General features: G+C 42.2%; 1 protein-coding gene across 16 annotated transcripts in view; it reads right to left on the bottom strand.

Moving 5' to 3' along the window:
- Nucleotides 1-18,205, bottom strand: part of CADPS (calcium dependent secretion activator) — a 465,663-nt gene that overhangs the window by 36,271 nt on the left and 411,187 nt on the right. For all 16 annotated transcript variants that reach the window (XM_065935296.1, XM_065935295.1, XM_065935299.1 and 13 more), the window contains 2 exons: nucleotides 8,750-8,782; nucleotides 1,885-1,992 (listed from right to left, as the gene is read on the bottom strand). In XM_065935296.1, the coding sequence (XP_065791368.1) occupies nucleotides 1,885-1,992; nucleotides 8,750-8,782 (141 nt within the window). The remainder of the gene's footprint in view (nucleotides 1-1,884; nucleotides 1,993-8,749; nucleotides 8,783-18,205) is intronic.

Here is an 18,205-nt window from a genome sequence, read left to right as displayed (position 1 = left end):
TCAATGAAATAATAGGCTAAACTGTGGATTCAATATGAAATTCAGTACTAGATGTCTGTAAGTTCTGGAGAGCATAGGGTTATTCACACACACTCTCACACAGAAACACGCACACACACGCACACGAGGGCCACACAAAACTGAGAATTAGAAGATACTGATCAAAGAAAAGGAAAAAAAGGCAACCTAGGCATTGAAAAGAACAACCCCACAGGCTTCCTGAACATTTGTGGCTTGGAATTTCATTCAGCGGAGATGGGCAGAGAGTCCACACTCCAAAACGCAGACCCAAGGGTGCTGCCTGACTGTTTTCAATGCCTATTGGCTGGGTGATTGGGCCCCAGACACTCCAGGCTTGGTACTTTCATAAAGGCACGCATGCAGAGAAGGCAGAGGACCCGCCGGTGAGCTTTATGCATGTATGAGGCATTCTCAGTGGATGTGGGCCATGCTAGAAGATGTACACAGGAAGATTATTTGATTCTAATTCATGCCACTTGATATAATGTGATAAAACATTTGACATGAGAGATAAGTTCCATTTTAATCTGAGAGAGGACGGGTGGGAATTAAAAAGTAAGAAGGGTTTTCTTGAAGAAAGGTGATGCAGAGGAAAGAGAGATATTGAACACAGAAAGGGGATGATTAGAAAAAGAGAAAAAAAAAAGACAGGAGCCTTTTCAACACACGAGGAAAGCAAATGAGCTGGAAGACAAAGCGCAGAAAAGTCAGGAGCTGCAGATTCTTAAGCGGTGCCAACAATGAGCTCACTTAGCCATGGAACAAAAACACACACACACACACACACACAAACTCGATGTAAATTGCTGAACACAATCGCGGAAAAAATATAGAAACACGGATTCCATAGTAGACCAAAACATTAATGTTCGAGCTGGCACTCAAAATACAGAAACCTGGACAGGAGGAGCTCACGCTTCACAAGACAGAAGTAGGCCGTACAATTAGAGCCACACGGAGACAAGTATGCCGGCTTCCATGCACTCTGGCCGGGTCTACACTGGCAAATTCGGTGGGAACTTGAAACAAAATATCTGGCTAAATCAGGCAGTCCCATCTGCTTTGGCCTGAAAGAGGCAGAAAATTTGAGACCGAAGCAGATTCCTTTTTATTTTTTGCTTTTTACCTCAGTGGTTTGCTTTGGGAGTGCAGATGTAGTCACAGTGGAAGTAAGTTTACTTGGTAACTATTACTCCTCAGAAATTTGTTCTCTGAACTTCAAGCCAGGTCTGGCAGGCTGATGTAACTGCTCTTTATACCCTTGCTTCTTTTTCCAAATTTTTAAGAGGGTGGGGTGGGGAAGGTGGGGAAGGGACACCCCGGTTTAGAACAGCCAAAGAACAAGTAACTAACATTAAGTGTTTGCCAAAACCCAGGACTAGCTAAAGATTTCTAGTCTTCCAGAAATGCAATCATCTTTGAAGTGATAACGATGCTACGTTTCCTGCCACAGCTGTGAACCACCCTCAGGAGAGGGGCCAGTTGCAGTCTCCCAGGTGGCAGGGGGCATCTCCCTAAAGCAGGGCTGGGTTGCAAGAAGGGGAACCATGACCCAGGAATGTCTTTGCCAGTTAGAGGAAGCTGCCACCTCACAAGCTTCGTGCAGGGAGGAGCCGGCTTGTGCGAGGCTGTGTGCCGCGCTATGTATCACACAGGTGAGAACTGAGACACGGCCACGCCAGGGAGGGTTGGGGACAGACACAGGACAGGTAAGAGCCTAAGGCGGGAGGGGAGGAAGAGATTTAGTTTGCACCAGGACCAATCCATTTTCTCAAAATGTGACTTATCCTCCTGTCTCTTTATTTTGTCACATTTTGGAGGGTCTCCTCCTTGACCTTCAAGGAGGAGAAGGCATTTACTTACATCAAATAACCTTTCTATATACATCTCCTCATTGACCTTATCACGAAGGACATCCTGAGAGTGGCGGACGAAAGTCACGTACGCATCGGCCACGTCCATCCCAGGTTTCTGCAAAGAGACAGGAGAACGTGAACATGGAATTCTCAGACAGTGGCTCTTTCTCGACTACCCCTGCATGCTCTCCCCACTTCACCCTGCCTGGACCCCCAGCACTTCCCCTGGAGTTTGAAGCTCTCCCCTAGAGCCGGGAGCTGTCCAGAGTACACTGTATCCAGAGGGCCCACCATATATGGCATCACTATCCACAGCCTGGACTGAGATTCCAGGAACTGAAACTGACATTAAAATCTCCAGTTCTTTCTAGAAATTCAACCTGGCAAGAGGGGAATTGAGATTGCAGGGTTGTACAGGTTTTTTTTTTTTTTTTTTCCTATTACTAATTTTTTTTTTTTTCTGGCAAAGATACTCTAATGGATAAATCTTCGCCAGATAACCCAGAGATATTCTCTGGTTTTTCTTTTGGTTGAAAGCTCTATCAAAAAACACTCAAAAATATTCTATCTTCCACTATCTGTCCTTAAATAATATTAGAAAAGTGACAGCTTTCCCTGATCCCCTCAGTTTAAAAAACTGAGGATGTGACAAGTAAAAAAATTCTGTTTCAATCTATACGGCCTCCTACCCAAGTCATATTGTGGGGGTAGTTTAACCTGAGTATATAGTGAGTATTTCCTTATTAGTTTACTCAAAGGAGACATTCAACCAATTGTCTTTGCTTCCTAGGTATAGCTTTAGAGCCCAAGGATTCAAAAAGATGGGGAGGGGGAAGGATTAGACTTTTAAATAAATTAGATGTTCTGGACAGGTAAGCAGGTGGTCTCATTCAGTAGTTATAAAATCATTTATGGTAAGAAAAACCAAACAAAACTAAGAATGCATACTGCTTGAGCTGTCGCAATCAAAGTTATCTCCAAAGAAACCTATTAAAACACTGTAATATGGGTCATTGGGAGAGCTGCCACAAATCCCTTAAATTTCCACAGTCGATATGTATGTTTGCTAATAACTAAAAAGATTAGTTTTCATTACTGTGATTTTACCTTAGATCACAAAGTATCATTTCTCTACAAGACGTGACTGTCAGGCACTGCAAATTGAAGTTAGTTAACACTTCTGTGTAATTTCCAGGGTGAAAATGAGGAAGGTTTGGAAACAGTAGGACTGTATTTTTTTTTTTTTTCCTGATACAAAGCAAACAATTATCAAGCAAAGGGCCAAAGCCTGGCCCCTGGGATGCTAGTAACATTTCTTAACACCTGCTGAAACAATGACAAGGTATTAATTTGAAAAACAATGAGGACAACTCAAAGCCACAGTAGTCAACTGCTACACTTTCAAGCAATTTTCAGCCAATGGATTGAGCAGGTTGTGTGATGGTCCTATAATTGTTGCAGTTTTATGATATGAAACCATAGAGGTTCTCCAATGAGATGCAAGTGATAGCTATCAGTTCTAAGCTGGCAACTCTCTCCTCCGCTCCCTTTGGCAGCCGCACATCACAGGGCGTCCTCAGTGGTGATGGGGACCCCTACCTGGGGCACTTGAGAAACTTATTGTTTCCATTTCTTCCCTGGTGATAAGAGTGGCAGACGTTTCCTGGATGCAGGCAGCCATCTTAGAGCTAAGATTCAAAGCCAAATTCAGCAGACCTATTTGTAACCACAACAGCGATCTACAATAACGGTTATTTTCACCCCTCCTTCTCTTTTCACTAAATTGCTGTCCTTAAAGGGGCATTTCATTTATGCTTTAAAAACTTTGAAAATAAATATTAGTGCAGTTCAGCTCACCCAGGTAGTTAAAAAACTGAGTTTTTGACTGAGCTTTTACTTTTCTTCATAGCACTCACCAACATCTGACACTGTATAATATATTTATTTGCTTTTTGTCTTCTCCCACTTAGCACATAAGCTCCATGAATACAGGGACCTTATCTGATCTATTTTTTTTTTGTATCCTCAGCACAGAAATGATGGCACATAGTATGTGCCCACTAAATATTTTCCAAATGAACAAAATCATGAATGAATAAGCCTCTGTCCCACCTCCTTAGTTAAACTACTCAGTCACACTACATGGATTTTTATTTGATCCCCACACGATGGAGCTTTTGAAAATCATTTCAACTCCTCTGGGCTTTGGTTTTAACCATCTGTAAAATGGGATTAATAATAGCTCCCCTACTTACCTTGAAGGATTGCTATGATCATCAGCTAAAATAATGGAAGTTAAACTGCCTCAAAGACCATAAATCGCTATTCAAACATGAGCCACTGTGATTCTCACCCCCGCAACCCCCAAAGATTATATCACTTCATAACCTTACCTACCTCTGGGATCTACTTTGGAACCAAGAAGGAAAAAGTTGCTTCAGAGAAACCAATGTAAAAAAAAAAAAAAAAAAAAAAGACCAAATCTGCATGAAAATGTGTTTTCTCAAAGTCCTCTGGTCCCCATGTTTTTGACCAGCTTTTTGTTCAGTTCTGACAGGTCTGTTTTCCATCCTTTGGTGGACCAGAAAGGGTGATGAGGGGACTTATTTGAAACAGAGGTGCTGACAAAAGTTATCACCTTTCCTGATAGCCTCAGCTTGTGGGAGAAGGTTGCCAAACTGGAGCATCAGACATGTAGACTCAGCATACACTGAGGTTTGGGGCTGTGAAGGGCTACGTCTTGGGAAGTCCTTGCGGAAGCAGGTCACTAAATGGCCACTGGGGATCCTTGGTTACAGGGAAAAGGTTCAAGTACTGTCAGTTCCCATTTAAAAAGGTAGAGAAGGTTGTGCAATGCATTCTAAGCAGGTTTTCAACCAAATTGGTTAAACTTGTAACTGTTCACTGACCAAATAGCTAACTTGTAGATATAGGTGAAAAACATTTTTGGTTAAACAACTGATGCTATTAGATAAATGAAGCTTCCCTTGTGGCTCAGCTGGTAAAGAATCAGCCTGCAATGCGGGAGACCTGGGTTTGATCCCTGGGTTGGGAAGATCCCCTGGAGAAGGGAAAGGCCACCCACTCCAGTGTTCTGGCCTGGAGAATTCCATGGACTACAGTCCATGGTGTTGGAAAGAGTCGGACACAACTGAGTGACTGTCATTTCACTTTAAACCACATGCTATCTAGTAACAATGGGAAAAACTTTAGGGGATGGTTTTTAATATTTCACAATTACATTGTTTATTTTAAATGTGCCTTGGACAGACTGATAGCATGAGATGTAGATTTTAGAAAATAATTAAACAAATAATGACTATATAAATCCCCATATAGTTAGCTTTAATCCATGTGTGGAAGACATAATTTGAAGAAGCCACTTGGCTTGGAAGAAAAAGGACATTTTAATCATGGCATGTTCCTCCCAGGATATTTCTGAGCTTGAGGGAAACGAATTCAAATTTCCAGCATCCTAAAGCAAGCCCTAATTAGGAATGCAAATCTGCTCTGTATTGAAGGGTCGAATACTCCACCTAAGACAAAGAGATGTGCTTTGGGGATCACGCAATGTTTTGAATGACTGGTAACAGTGCTTCTCTCTCTTAGTGGAGATAATTAAGAGACAAACCTCTGCGGTAACGAAATACTAGTCCCCACAAGAAACTAAACCAATAAACCGTGTGCCAAAAACCTCACGGGGCAACAGAGGTCAACTCACCAGAGCTAGAAACAACTTAAAAGATGATTTTATCCAAGAGCTCCTAAACCTGGCTGTAAATGAGAAGGATATGGGAAACTTTGAAAGATAGTAATGCCTACACCCCACACCCAGAGATTCCGCTTTAAGCTGCCAAGCAACTTCATAGTGATGCTTGTAAAAAACTCCCTATGTTGCCAGTATACAACGAAGGTCAAGAATCACTGATTTAGCCCAATGGATCCCAAAGTTGTGCAAAGTACCAGAATCTAGTGGACAGCTTCTTAGAGATCTCCAGGCTTCACCCCAGAATGGCTGAGTCAGAATCTCCAGAGGCAAGGGGCCGGGAATCTCTATTAAAACAGCAAAAACAACCGAAACAAACCAAAAAACCTTGCCAACTATCACCTCTGCACATTCTGGCTTGGGGACTACTGATTTAATAGGTGATATTTGCTGGTGAGCTGGTAGACTGGCTCTTCAAGAGAAAAACAATCAAACAAAACCCACCAACCCTGAAGTGTAGTGCTTGACAGTTTCGGTGTGTAAATACTCGCCCCGAGGCTGAGTTTGAGCTACCAATGTGCCCTCAGTGAAGACAGAGCTGGAAGCAAACACACACTATTGAGTCTTGGGAGCCGGTTCCAGTGGCTCCATGTATCAACGGCTAGCACGTGAATGTTCGTGCAGCCATCAACTCGTCCGGTGGCCACGGCAGCCACTGAACCTCCCTGCGCCTCAGTTTCCTCGCTGTGAAACACGATGGTCCTACTACTCCCCTCCGAGGGCTCTTTCGAGAAGTAAATGATTATTGAGAAGTAAACTATCATTTACTCTGGGTGAACAATGTATTTATAGTCCATGTGTATCCTGTACTAACGTTTTCTGGAAAATTATTTATTAAAACATTTGCTATAATATTATTGTCTGAGCCACCAGGGATTTGCTGCAAAAATACTCTAAGGAACTTAATTTTAAAGTTGAGCTTTGTCCCAAGGCATACTAATGGGTGAAATCATGGTGAAAGAGCACATTTGACATGCTGATCGTATTTTCCCTAATATCCATTAAAATAATTTCTCAGTTTTCCAAAAAGAGATGTTTGTCTATGCACCAAAGGAAATCATATCAGGCAGACGATGTAGTGTTTAAGAACATTACAGCTCAGCTGTGCCTCTTATGAACCGTGGGATCCTCAGCAAGCCAGCCTTGCAGGGCCACCATTTCCTTATCTTGAAGGGAGACAGTTGTGAAGGTTAAACGTAAAGTGCTTCGAACAACGCCTCGCACACAGAGGTTGTTTATAAGGCTTGGGTGCAGTTTTTGTTACTATGAGATTGTACATTGTTGGTGGGAAATGTACCACATTTGGGGACATACTGCATCATTTTCTCTGTCTCCTTAGGGGGAGGAAACTTGGCTAATTCATTTTTATTCCTTCTCGTGTCGACGTAGAATCCACTTTGTCCTCATTTTGACAATAAATCCGAGCCTGGCTCACAGGAAGTGGGTCGAGCCAAATGACATTACCAAAACTTGACTTTTTTTGACCTCTGCCTCCAGTAATTTGACTTGCCCAATAATTTCAGTTGACAGAACAAATTGCCAGATCAATTTCTTCCCCCCAACATTTAGGTCCTGCCCACTGGTCACCTGTTTAAGTCTCATTGGTGAGATCTTCCCTTTGCTTTGAGGTGTAACAGAAAACAGACTTCAGTTACCAGATCCTTGGGTTGGGGACTAGAAGCTCCCTTTCTATGACTGCCGAAGCCCCGGCTAAGCCAGGGTGGATGTCCACAATTCATCCCACCTCCTCCCTCGTGCAATAGAGCAGAAATATCTCCCCCCACCCCACCCTGCTCCTGCTACAGAAATATCTAGAGAGTGCCAGGTACAGTGTAGAGTGTCCCATGTATGTGCCATGTAATCCACACAGTGAAACTGTGACGTGGGTTTTTATTCCTATTTTAAGGATGGAGAAACAGACTCAGAAAACTTGAGTAGTTTGCTTCCCGTGAACTGAAAGTTTCTACTCTGGGGCTTGCAAAAATAAATTACTTCTCTCCTAGTTCCAGGTATGTGAGCTTTTTCTCTTTTCCATTATGAGGACTATCTACATGAAGGAGTCGGGGTTCCCCCGATGAGAAGTATTATATAAATTCAAAGCATAATTATTGATTGTACATTCTTTCATTAAACAAACAAAATATATGCTAATGCTAAACTCCCTCCAATTTTCCATTTTGCCATCCTTTGAGAAATAAGCCAATAAACCATTACACACTGAGCTTCCTGGGGAAATGAATTTAAATGTTAATATAAATCCTTTTAGAAAAAAACAAATTTTAACAAATAAGTATTTGAACAAGGAGGGTACTTAACCACGTTCAGAATGAGAAACACTCAGTACAAGGCCCTTGGTGGCTGTTGAGATAAGCTCTTTAAATTTAATATTTTATAATAGACTCACACCTCTTTTGTTAGAAATGGAGAAACAGAATCATTTTCTTTTCCCCTTTATTGGAATATATTTAAATCTCTCCAATTTTATTTTGCTAATAAGTAGGCCCAAGTCAGTCTATAAATGTATCCTGATTTATCACAGGTAATCCCACACTCTAGCATTCATGTGTAGTACTTAACCTCAATTTAAATGTAAATTTTGGGCAACTTTGAGTGCTTTATCTGTGAACTTGGAGAGCTCTCTTCATTAATGAGGTCTGGACTAATTATAAGCAGTTTTGTAAGGTTTCTTTAAAACAATTGCAGAATTGACCCCAAAATGAACAAATTCCGAATTTATTTGTTTTTAAAAAATGCTGGCATGCTTGTGCAAATTTCTAGCTCAACGCCCTACTCCCAAGGTGTGCACATAGGAGGGGAGGGGAGCCGGATGATAACAGAATGAAATATACCAGAGAAACCAATGGAAATGGAAACGAAAGTTAATCGGGTTCACCCTCAAATACAATCTCTTTTTCCTGCTCAAAGAAACCATACCCTCTTCTCATTTCAAAACAGTTTTACCAGGAAATATTCTTGCCTTCCTTTCTTCTGGTGATTCAAGTCAGGACTACACAATTTAGTGGCAACTAATGAAAAAAGCACTATCAAAATTCTCATGAAAGCCAACCCCCCCCCCCCCCAACAAAAACAGTTTTCAAATACTCACAGGTACATCCACATATTTGGAAGCTGCCTTCACCTAAGGAGGAAAGAAGAGGATGGAAGTGAGGCTGGTGTTTATGTTTAATTGTTCACAGCTCGATGCTGTATCACCATCAGAGTTAAAACAATATGCTGGCAGACGGAGCTGACCAGGAAACACAAGAAAGGTACTAAAAAAATAAAATATGTTTGCTATTTTTTTCTGCAAGAGACCCACTGCTTTGGAGGGAAAAAAGAGTGAGAGAGAGGGAGGGAGAGAAAAAGAGAAAGACAGCAAAATTTTACTGATACACTGGACCTAGCGTGGGAGTTTTGCATTTTCCTCCCTCCCCTTTAAAAAAAATTATTTATTATTATTATTATTTTGATGTGGACCATTTTTAAAGTCCTCATCAAATTTTTTACAATATTGCTTTTGTTTCATGTTTGGATTTTTTGGCTGCAAGCCAAGTAGGATTTTAGCACCCTCCCCTCCCGCCGCACCCCAGTATTGGAATCACCACATTTACGCACATGTCTCCCAGGAAAATATCCAGGGGAGTATTTGTCCCTGTTGCTCTTTTCTCAAAGCCACTTCTTAACATGTCAACTCTTAGAGTACGTATAAAGTTAACCTTAAAAATGCATTCCAATCTACATGAGGCGCAGACAAATATTGTCTGATTCCACTTACACGAGATACCTAGAATAGTCAAATCCATGATCAGAAAGTACACTCGTAGATGTCAAGGGCTGGGGGTAGGGTGGGGTGGGAGACGAGGACTTGGTGTTTAATGAGGAAAGAGTTTCAGTTTAGGAAGGTGACAATTTTAGGAGATGGATAATGGTGAGAGTTGTACAACAATGTGAATGTATTTAGTGTCACTGAAGTATACCATTAACTATGGCTAAAATAGTAGGTTTTATATTATGTCACTTTTACCACAATTACAAACTTAAACAACAAAATAAAGGAGAAATCAGTGAGCCAATGGGCAGAGTGGAAAGAGTTCAGGATTTGGAGTCAAAAGTTCTGTAAGTTACAGGACTGTTAATATTAAGAGTTGACCTTCAGATCATCACTTTGAGTCCCTTCGCCTAGGTTACTCAATTTCTAGAACAGGGTGAAAGCATTGTGTACTTTGTATGATTGACAACCTACCTGATCAAGTGACAAAATGTATGAGAAAGTGTTTTGTAAACTTTAGAGGGTGGAATACACACTGATTAGTAAATTATTGAGAGGGCAATGCATTCTATCTCCTGAAATCACCACCAACAGACTAGATGATTCCCAGAGTCTCCTGTTACAGATTCTCTGAGAACCCTACATTTTTTTTTCTTTGCAAGTTCTGATTGCAACTGCAATTCAGTCATTTCTCGGCAATGTCTGCCTCCCACACAATGTCATGTCTTGCCCATGGCTGTCTCCTGTGACTCATTTGGTACCTGGCTTAGAAAGGGCACACAGGGAAAATCTGCAGAAGGAAGGAGAAGAAGCTAGTAACCAGTGCTGGCTTCAGGATGCTTAAGGGATAAGCAGACAAGATCGAGAAGTCACTGAAGCAGTCAGTCGGAAAGCCCAAAGCTGGACGCTTGCTAGGCATGGGGGGTGAAGTCACTCTGGGCTGTTAAGGGGAGTATGAGGAAAGCTTTCTAGATTTTGCATAATTAACATTTTGCTAAATGATTCTCAACCCGAACTATCTCCTCTTTATTCCTGTTCTAGAATTTAGTTTGAGCAAAAGGGCGACTCCTTTCAAGTCTCCTGTATGTACATTAACATATAACATTTCTATGATGTTTTCACTTTGCAAAACATTTTTTCATGTATTGTTTCTTTTTTAAGCCAACCTGCAAAAGCGGGGAGGGCTATTAATCCTATCTATTGACTACTGAGAACATTAAAACCCACTGAATTTAAAAATTTATTTGATCATGACCTGGGCCAGAAGGCAGAGAACCCCAACTAACATGTGGGGCTCCTGAGCCTTAACTTTTCCTTTTGAACACCCGATCTTCTCACCACTGGTAGAAAGTGTGAGGAAGGTAAGTTTCAGTGGTCAGGGCAGGCAATTGCTGACAAAATAATTCTTCTCAGCTACAAATTGCCTCCTTCGGTCTGTTGAGTGAGTGCTTGGCAGTTGGTAAGAGTTTTGCTACAGCTGAAATTATCAACCTTTCAACACACCCACTCTTCCCACCAACATGCAGTTTTAACCCAGAAAAGGACACCAGTCAGAGCCTATTCCTTTCAGATCAGATTGGGAAGATAAGGGAAACTGCATCAGGATGAAAATCATCCCCTCTGCTACATGCACCAGCACTCAGTTCACGGGTCTTTTTAAAAATTTGATAACTGCTGACTTGCACTTAACCTTATTAACCTTTCTCCCATCCCATAATAAAAAACAGCTCAGAGTAAGTTGTGGTCCTATTATTATCTAGAAAGATGTGCTGTATCATTTTTGGTTCTGGCCACTGAACTTGAAGGAAGATGTTGAAGACCCAGGGCAGTCTGGAAATGTCTTCTACATGGAAGGGTAATGGCAAAGGAAGTGAAAACCTTCATGTAGTTCAGCCAGGACCTTCAATGTAGAAGGGTTGAGCTTGATCATGGTAATTCTCGAGCATACAATCAAGAAGGATGAGGAATACAATGTGACTCTAAAAGAAGGTGCAAACAGCTATCTTGGTCCAGCCAGGCACTGGCCATCTCTGGTGACCAAGGACACCTTGCTGAAGGAGCTCAAGCATGAGGTATGCAGGATGCTCTGTGATCCTTTTCTCATGCGAGAGATTAGCCCTAAGACTGCTTCCCATTGTCTGTTGCTCATCTTAAGAGACAGAAAGCTTCTTCTGGGACTTCCCTGGTGGTCCAGTGGTTAGCAATCCACATTGCAATGCAGGGGACGTGGGTTCGATCCCTGGTCCAGGAGGATCTCACATGTTGTGGGCCTACTGAGCCTGGGCTCTAGAGACCCAGAGGCACAACTGCTGGGCCCGTGTGCTGCAACTACTGAAGCCTGGGTGCCCGAGAGGCCATGCTCTGCAACAAGGGAGGCCACCGCGAGGAGAAACCTGTGCACCGCAACTGGAGAGTAGCCCCCGTCCGCTACAACTAGAGGAAGCCCGTGTGCAGCAAGCAAGACCTAGCACGGCCAAAAATGAATAAAGAAGTAAATTTTTTAAAAAAGAAAGAAAGCTATCATTAGTTCTGTTTTTTCATTTGTTTGTTTTTCAGTACACATGTCGCGATGTAGCAGAGTGCATATAACAGAACCAGGATCTGAACTGTGGCCCCTACAGATCCGTTTCTTGCTTAACGTCAACCTTTATGTGCCTTTTTTTTTTTTTTTTTTAGTATCCAAAGGATTGGCCAGCTATACTCTTAAGTAGAGAGGAAGCATAGATCCTCCCAACTCAATAGGGATTTCAAATCATTGTCAAGGGTCACAAAATCTGAGTGCACACCAGGTGACTTTGACCAAGTTAATTAACTTCTGAGCCTACTCTGCAAATGGGACAATTATAATGTTCCTCAAAGGAATACGGAGGGGATTGGAAGAGGTATTTCAGCTCAGGGTGAAGATCAGAGCTGCGGATGTGGTAAAAGCTACTACATGTACCTCTTCTTACTGCAATGTTGGATAACTGATGTAGATCAAGTACCAGCGCCACATCCCAGTGGCCATGGGAACAGTTTCACTGCTTATGTCTAGTCCATGGGCAATTTCTCACCATAAAAAGGATGCTGGAATCTCCCCAGGTTTTCAGCAGGTATCTTAGCTGGTTCTCAGTCTGGCAAATGTCCTGTCAATTCCATGAACACCATACGCAGTGGACTCTTCTCTAGAACACTGAGGCAGTGTTCCCTTCTACTCCCTTCCTCAGGTTGCCCAAGCCAGGGCACGAGTGAGAGGGCAATTCCCCAAGTCAGGGTGCTCTGTACATCCAATCACATATCCCTACCACCCTCTGGTACAAAGCTAAGTGCCCTGTGGCACAGGAGAAAAGGCTGAGGGAGAGGGGTTTTCCCAGACACCATCCTTTCTCTATAGGGCCCAACTGCCCTCAAAAGGAGCGGCAAGAACTGTGACTTCAGCCAGACTTCATTACCTGAGCCTCCCTACTTTCCCACCATCCCCTTTGGTGGGACAAAGAATGCGTGCCTCCTCTCAAGCAGTATCCATAAACACCCCACCCTCACCTCTTGACCAGACAGAGCCAGTTCTGGGTTCAAAAGAGACACACAAACTAGGAGAAGTTGATGGAGACCAAGGGTGAAGGTGGGAAGACCAGCTGATCATATTTTCACAGGTCTTCAGGAAAGAACGATTCTCAGGTCCCAGGCACTGCATTAGGGGATAGGGATGGAGGCCACGGTTCCTTGACTCATGTCCCCTTCCCTGGATGGTGTCTAAACGCACAATCTCTCCAAACACCCAGAATGAGCCATGTCCCCCGCTACGACTCATAACTATAAGAAACATTTCTTGAGTGCTTCCTACTTGCCAGGTGCTGAGTTAGGAAGACTGCACTTGTTATATTTAATCCTCACAACAACCTTTGAAAAACAGTCCTATTAACAGTCCCATTTTACAGCTGACAAAACTGAGGCTGAGAGAAAGGAAGCAATTTGGCTTAAAGTCACACAGGTAGTAAGTTACAGCTTTGAACTTCACATCCCCCAAGCTGCCTATAATCCAGTTTTAAAAAAATCTATCAAACCACTTTTATTAACCAGTCATATTTAAGTCTTGTTTCTCATAGTATGTAGACACAACCTAAAATGGCTTTTCCTCAAAAAATATTTGAGAGATTTGAATAATAATCTGTGCCGACTCAGGGCAGAAGGTCCAAAATGGTTTCTCTGGCTTTGAATGTCCCAGCTAATTACCTAGACCCTCCACCTGACTTAGCGTGTGTAGACAGGCTTAATGGTTACTCTATTGAGCTCCCCCATTATTTTTCAGGTGCCCAAAGGTAATCTTTTCATTGAACACTCACCATTCTGGGATTTTCACAATGCTGATGACTAAGGGATTTTCTTCTGCCCAGTCCTAATAAGGGGACCTGAGTTAATCATTGTGTGGCTCTGACAGGGAGCACGGCAGGGGCTTAAACCACTTCTCCTGCTTCATTAGGGGAAAAAGCAACCCAGGTGCAGACCACGAGGACCTCAGGGTTTGATACTATTAAATCAATGCACAGACAAGAAAAAAAAAGTGGATTAGGCCCTTTTTGCAAACAGAAATCTGGTGGGTAGGATGCAAAGATGGAAGAAAAAAGAAGTCAGAACAGATACCACTGCATTAGCGACTGCCTGAGCTCTTTTTCTCCCTGTGGTCCCTTAAAAAAAAAAAAAGACAAAAACCAACCAAGCCAACGATTTATTCTCTGCACGAGCTGACTCCACCCGTGCCTGTTTGACTTCACAAGAGCTCTGAGCTGATTTCTCTGCCTTTGCCTAAAAAACGCTGACCACACTGTTCTTTCAAGGGCCCAGCAATATCTACTTCAATGCTTGGCTTGTGAAATATCTTCTGCAAGGATCATGGTGCTATATTGCCTCTTTTTCCATTTCCCTACCAAGAAGATCTTAGAAATCTGACTTTTTTTTTTTTTTTGAGAGTTGAGGCAGTTCAGCATCTCAGTATCGTACTTCGTGCCACTACCATCTATAAAATGATTTTATCTTTATTAGTTGAATTTTATCATTTATCACTACCTTCATGTCTAGATTGTAGGCTCCATGAGGAATAAGAATTTCTTTTTTTCTCCTCACTATCTACACTGCCTGGTATATAGTAGAGGCGCAATAAAAAATAATCAACAAAGACAGGGGACTCTACTCAACACTCTGTAATCACCTATATGGAGAAGAACTTGAAAAAGAATAGATATTTGTGTATGTATAACTAAAGCACTTTGTTGTATACCTCAAACAAACACAGAATTGTAAACTATATTCCAATATAAAATAAAAGATTTAAAAAGTATTGAAAGAATGACTTTCTGAGCATGGTACTCTTTATTCTGTACCCAGGAGAGAAGCTTCCAGTGCTCTCTGGAATAATGCAATACCTTGTACACAGTAAGAGCTTAAGAAATATTAGCTAATATTGTTACTAGTGTCTAACTCACATGTAGTTAGCTGGGAGCTGACTGTACCAAGTGAATTATGAGCCGTAGTTTACAGGCTAGCAAAAAGGTTGGCAAACTCTTGCCTGTGGGTCAAATCTAGTCTGTTGCCTGTTTTTGTGGGGTTCACAAGCTAAGAATGGTTTTCACATTTTTAAATGAAAGAAAATTAAAAGAAGAATCATATTTCCTGACATGAGACAATGACAAGAAATTGGCATTTCAGTGTTCATCAATAAAGTTTCACTGGAACATAGCCATACCCATTCATTTACATCTTGTTGATAGCTACTTTCATGCTACAAGGCAGAGCATGCGTTGCTGTGACAGAAACGATGCGACTTATAAAGTAAAAAATATTTACTATCTGGCTCTTTCCAGGAGAAATTTTCTGACCTCTGGACTAGAACTTGCTTAAGTGGAAGCCACTGGGATGAGGGTGGGGAAAAAATCATAAATTGCACACTTCTCATCTCAGTATGACCATTAACTAGTTGCCTGTCTACTTGTCCAGCCTGTTGGCCTCCTGTCCTTATCTATGAAAATAGGGAACAGAGCTCAGAGCCTTCTCCGGATTTCTTACAGAAATGCAACTCTTAGATGGTGTATGAGGCAGCTGCTAGGAAGGATGTGAAACAGGGAACACTTCTCACATCTCGCTGCTGCTGCTAAGTCGTTTCAGTCGTGTCCGATTCTGTGCGACCCCACAGACGGCAGCCCACCAGGCTCCGCCAGCCCTGGGATTCTCCAGGCAAGAATACTGGAGTGGACTGCCATTTCCTTCTCCATCCCACACCTTGAAAAGTTCACAAATACTCTAGCAGGAACACAAAAGGTTAATAATATTTTAATATTAACAAGAGCTCTGGAAATGAGGCTCCGGGAAAAACTACAGTAACAGGGAAAGGGAAAAAAACAACAGAGATAAATAAAGACCCTTTGCACAGGTACCAGATAATGCAGCAGGGCCCAGCAGGCAGGACCGGCAGGGAGACAGCAAGATTACAACAGGCAGTGTGCGCTGCCTGGCCACTCTGTGCCAGGCACTGTTTTCAGTGTTTTTTATGAACCACCTCATTAATATTCCCAGTACCTTTGAGAGAACGTCATCTGTACCTCTCTGGGCTGTCATGAGGTTTAACTAAGATGATACACACACGGGGCATAATAAAGGACACAGCAAGTGCTCAGTACTTGCTACTGTTACTACTGTTGGAAGTGCAGGCCGATGGAACAGCCTTTCTATTCCATTAGGGAAATCAGCTGATTTGCCTTGAGTCCCTCCATGTGCCCTGCTGTTTGCTCAGTCTCTAGTTCTCACGCTCTCTTTTGTGTGGCAGAAATGCAATGGGCTATACATGCACATAAGCCCCTGTGATAAGCACTGCTTAGGCCAATAACATGCGAGAAACATGACTGCATCATTAATCAGCAGATTGGAACTATGTGAAAAAGGATGTGGGCATTTCTAACAGGGCTTAGAGGCAGTGTAGAAAAGCAGTTGAGAGCACAGACTCTGGGGCTAGATGACACGAGGCCAAATTCTAGATCTACCACTTATTAGACAATTTACTTCACTTTTCTGTGCCTCACTTTCCTCATCTATAAAATGGGAATAATAGAGCTTTTCACGGAGTAGATGGGTTATTAAGTAAGTTTCCAGAATAGCTCCTGGTTCACAGTAAGAACTATATGTTAGCTCTTCATATCATTTCTGTCGGAAAATCAGGTTGTTCTAAGTTGTCAAACCTGTATATTGAGTTTGGTCTGGCCCTGCACTATCACACAGGTACAACTGGCTATTTAAATTTAGATAAATGAAAAAGAAATGCAACTAAAAATCCAACTTTTTAGTTGAACTAGCCACATTTCAAGTACAGGTGGCTATCATATCAGACAATTAAGGTACAGAATAGCTCTGTCATTGAATAAAGTTCTACTGGACACTTCTGGTCTAGATTCAAGAGACATTCATACATATAGGTTTTACATTTTTCTGTGATAAGAATGAAGAGGTGCAACATTCAATTCTCCTATCAGAACACAAGATCAGCTGGAAGAAGAAGCAAGGGGAAGGAAGAAGCCATGGGTGTCAAGAGCCTCATCCTGTCGGTGAAACAAGAACTTAAGGTGGATGGGAATTATGTAAAGTGATCAAGATTCTGAGAGAGTGCTGGTAATATAGATGCACCTGTAATAGAAGGGAGCTGGGAGAAGAAACAGATAGGGTAAAGTGAGTAACGCTCTACCTACTATAGCAGGGAAAAAAATCATCTCTATGATCGATAAACCAGAAATAGCAATTTAAGAACAGCACTTAGACCTAGGAAGAGAAAAGCCAACTTGTTTAAAAGGGTCCCTTGTGGAATGAGGGATTGAGAGTGGAAAGAAATGGGACTGAGAACTGTTGCTTTTAAAAAATTATTACTGTGTTTCTGTACTATTTCACATTTCAAATATGTATGTATATTTCTTTCATAAGAAATTATTACAAAAAGAACAAAACCAGCAATAGAATTTTCAGCATTCTAGCATTTGCAGGAAGACTGTATCTTCTCCAGGGTAACTTCTTCAAGGTTTTTGCTTGACTGAAATCATGTTTCTGAGCAGCAAAACCTAGCAAAAACCCCCCTCAATACATAATCTGGATGCTCTACGTGCATCTTGGGAAGAGGAATGGATTGTAAGTGCCAAGCGAGGGACTGATGGCTTGGGGGAGACAGAATGTGCCAGTGGGTGGATGTACTGGGACTGTGTGTGCGGGTGAGCAGTTGAGCAAACCTCGGTGGCTCTTGCTTGGGGCCAAGTGACAATTACAGTGAAAGCCCCTTCCAATCCTTTCTGAGCGCTGGAGAAAAACACAACCCTGAAGTGGATCCGGAATTGCAGACAGCATGACGGAGTCCCAGAGCTCTGCCACCAGAGGGGCTGAAGTGTTTTCGATGCTTGCTGAAGATCAAGGTTGTTTCTGGCCAACTGGGAAGTTGCTACGCCCGTGTCAGCACCGTGTGCGTGCTGCGCAGATGCACATTCAGTGTGAGGCCATCTTCCTCCACTTTCCTTTTCAGGAAGGCAGGATTTTAGAAGTGCTGTTTTTACCAGATGTGGGAACTGTGACGTCAAAAATTCTTTATGGGTAGGTCATCAGAAGGCCGCTGCTCAGCAAGATAATCACTGGCTTTCAAAATGTGATTCACATTTCAAAGACAAGAGTCAAGCATCAAAATGTTTTCAAATAAAATTTCTCTAAATCGCCTATAAGTGGAACTTAAACTTTTTTTTTCCCCCTCAGATAGGAGAAAGAGAGTATTGGATTCTAAATTCAGACTCTCACTAT

The sequence above is a fragment of the Muntiacus reevesi genome, chromosome 4, assembly GCF_963930625.1.
Source record: "Muntiacus reevesi chromosome 4, mMunRee1.1, whole genome shotgun sequence".
Taxonomy (NCBI): Eukaryota; Metazoa; Chordata; class Mammalia; order Artiodactyla; family Cervidae; genus Muntiacus; species Muntiacus reevesi.
The sequence above is the reverse complement of the archived record's forward strand: the minus strand, read 5'-3'. Positions and strand labels throughout refer to the sequence as shown.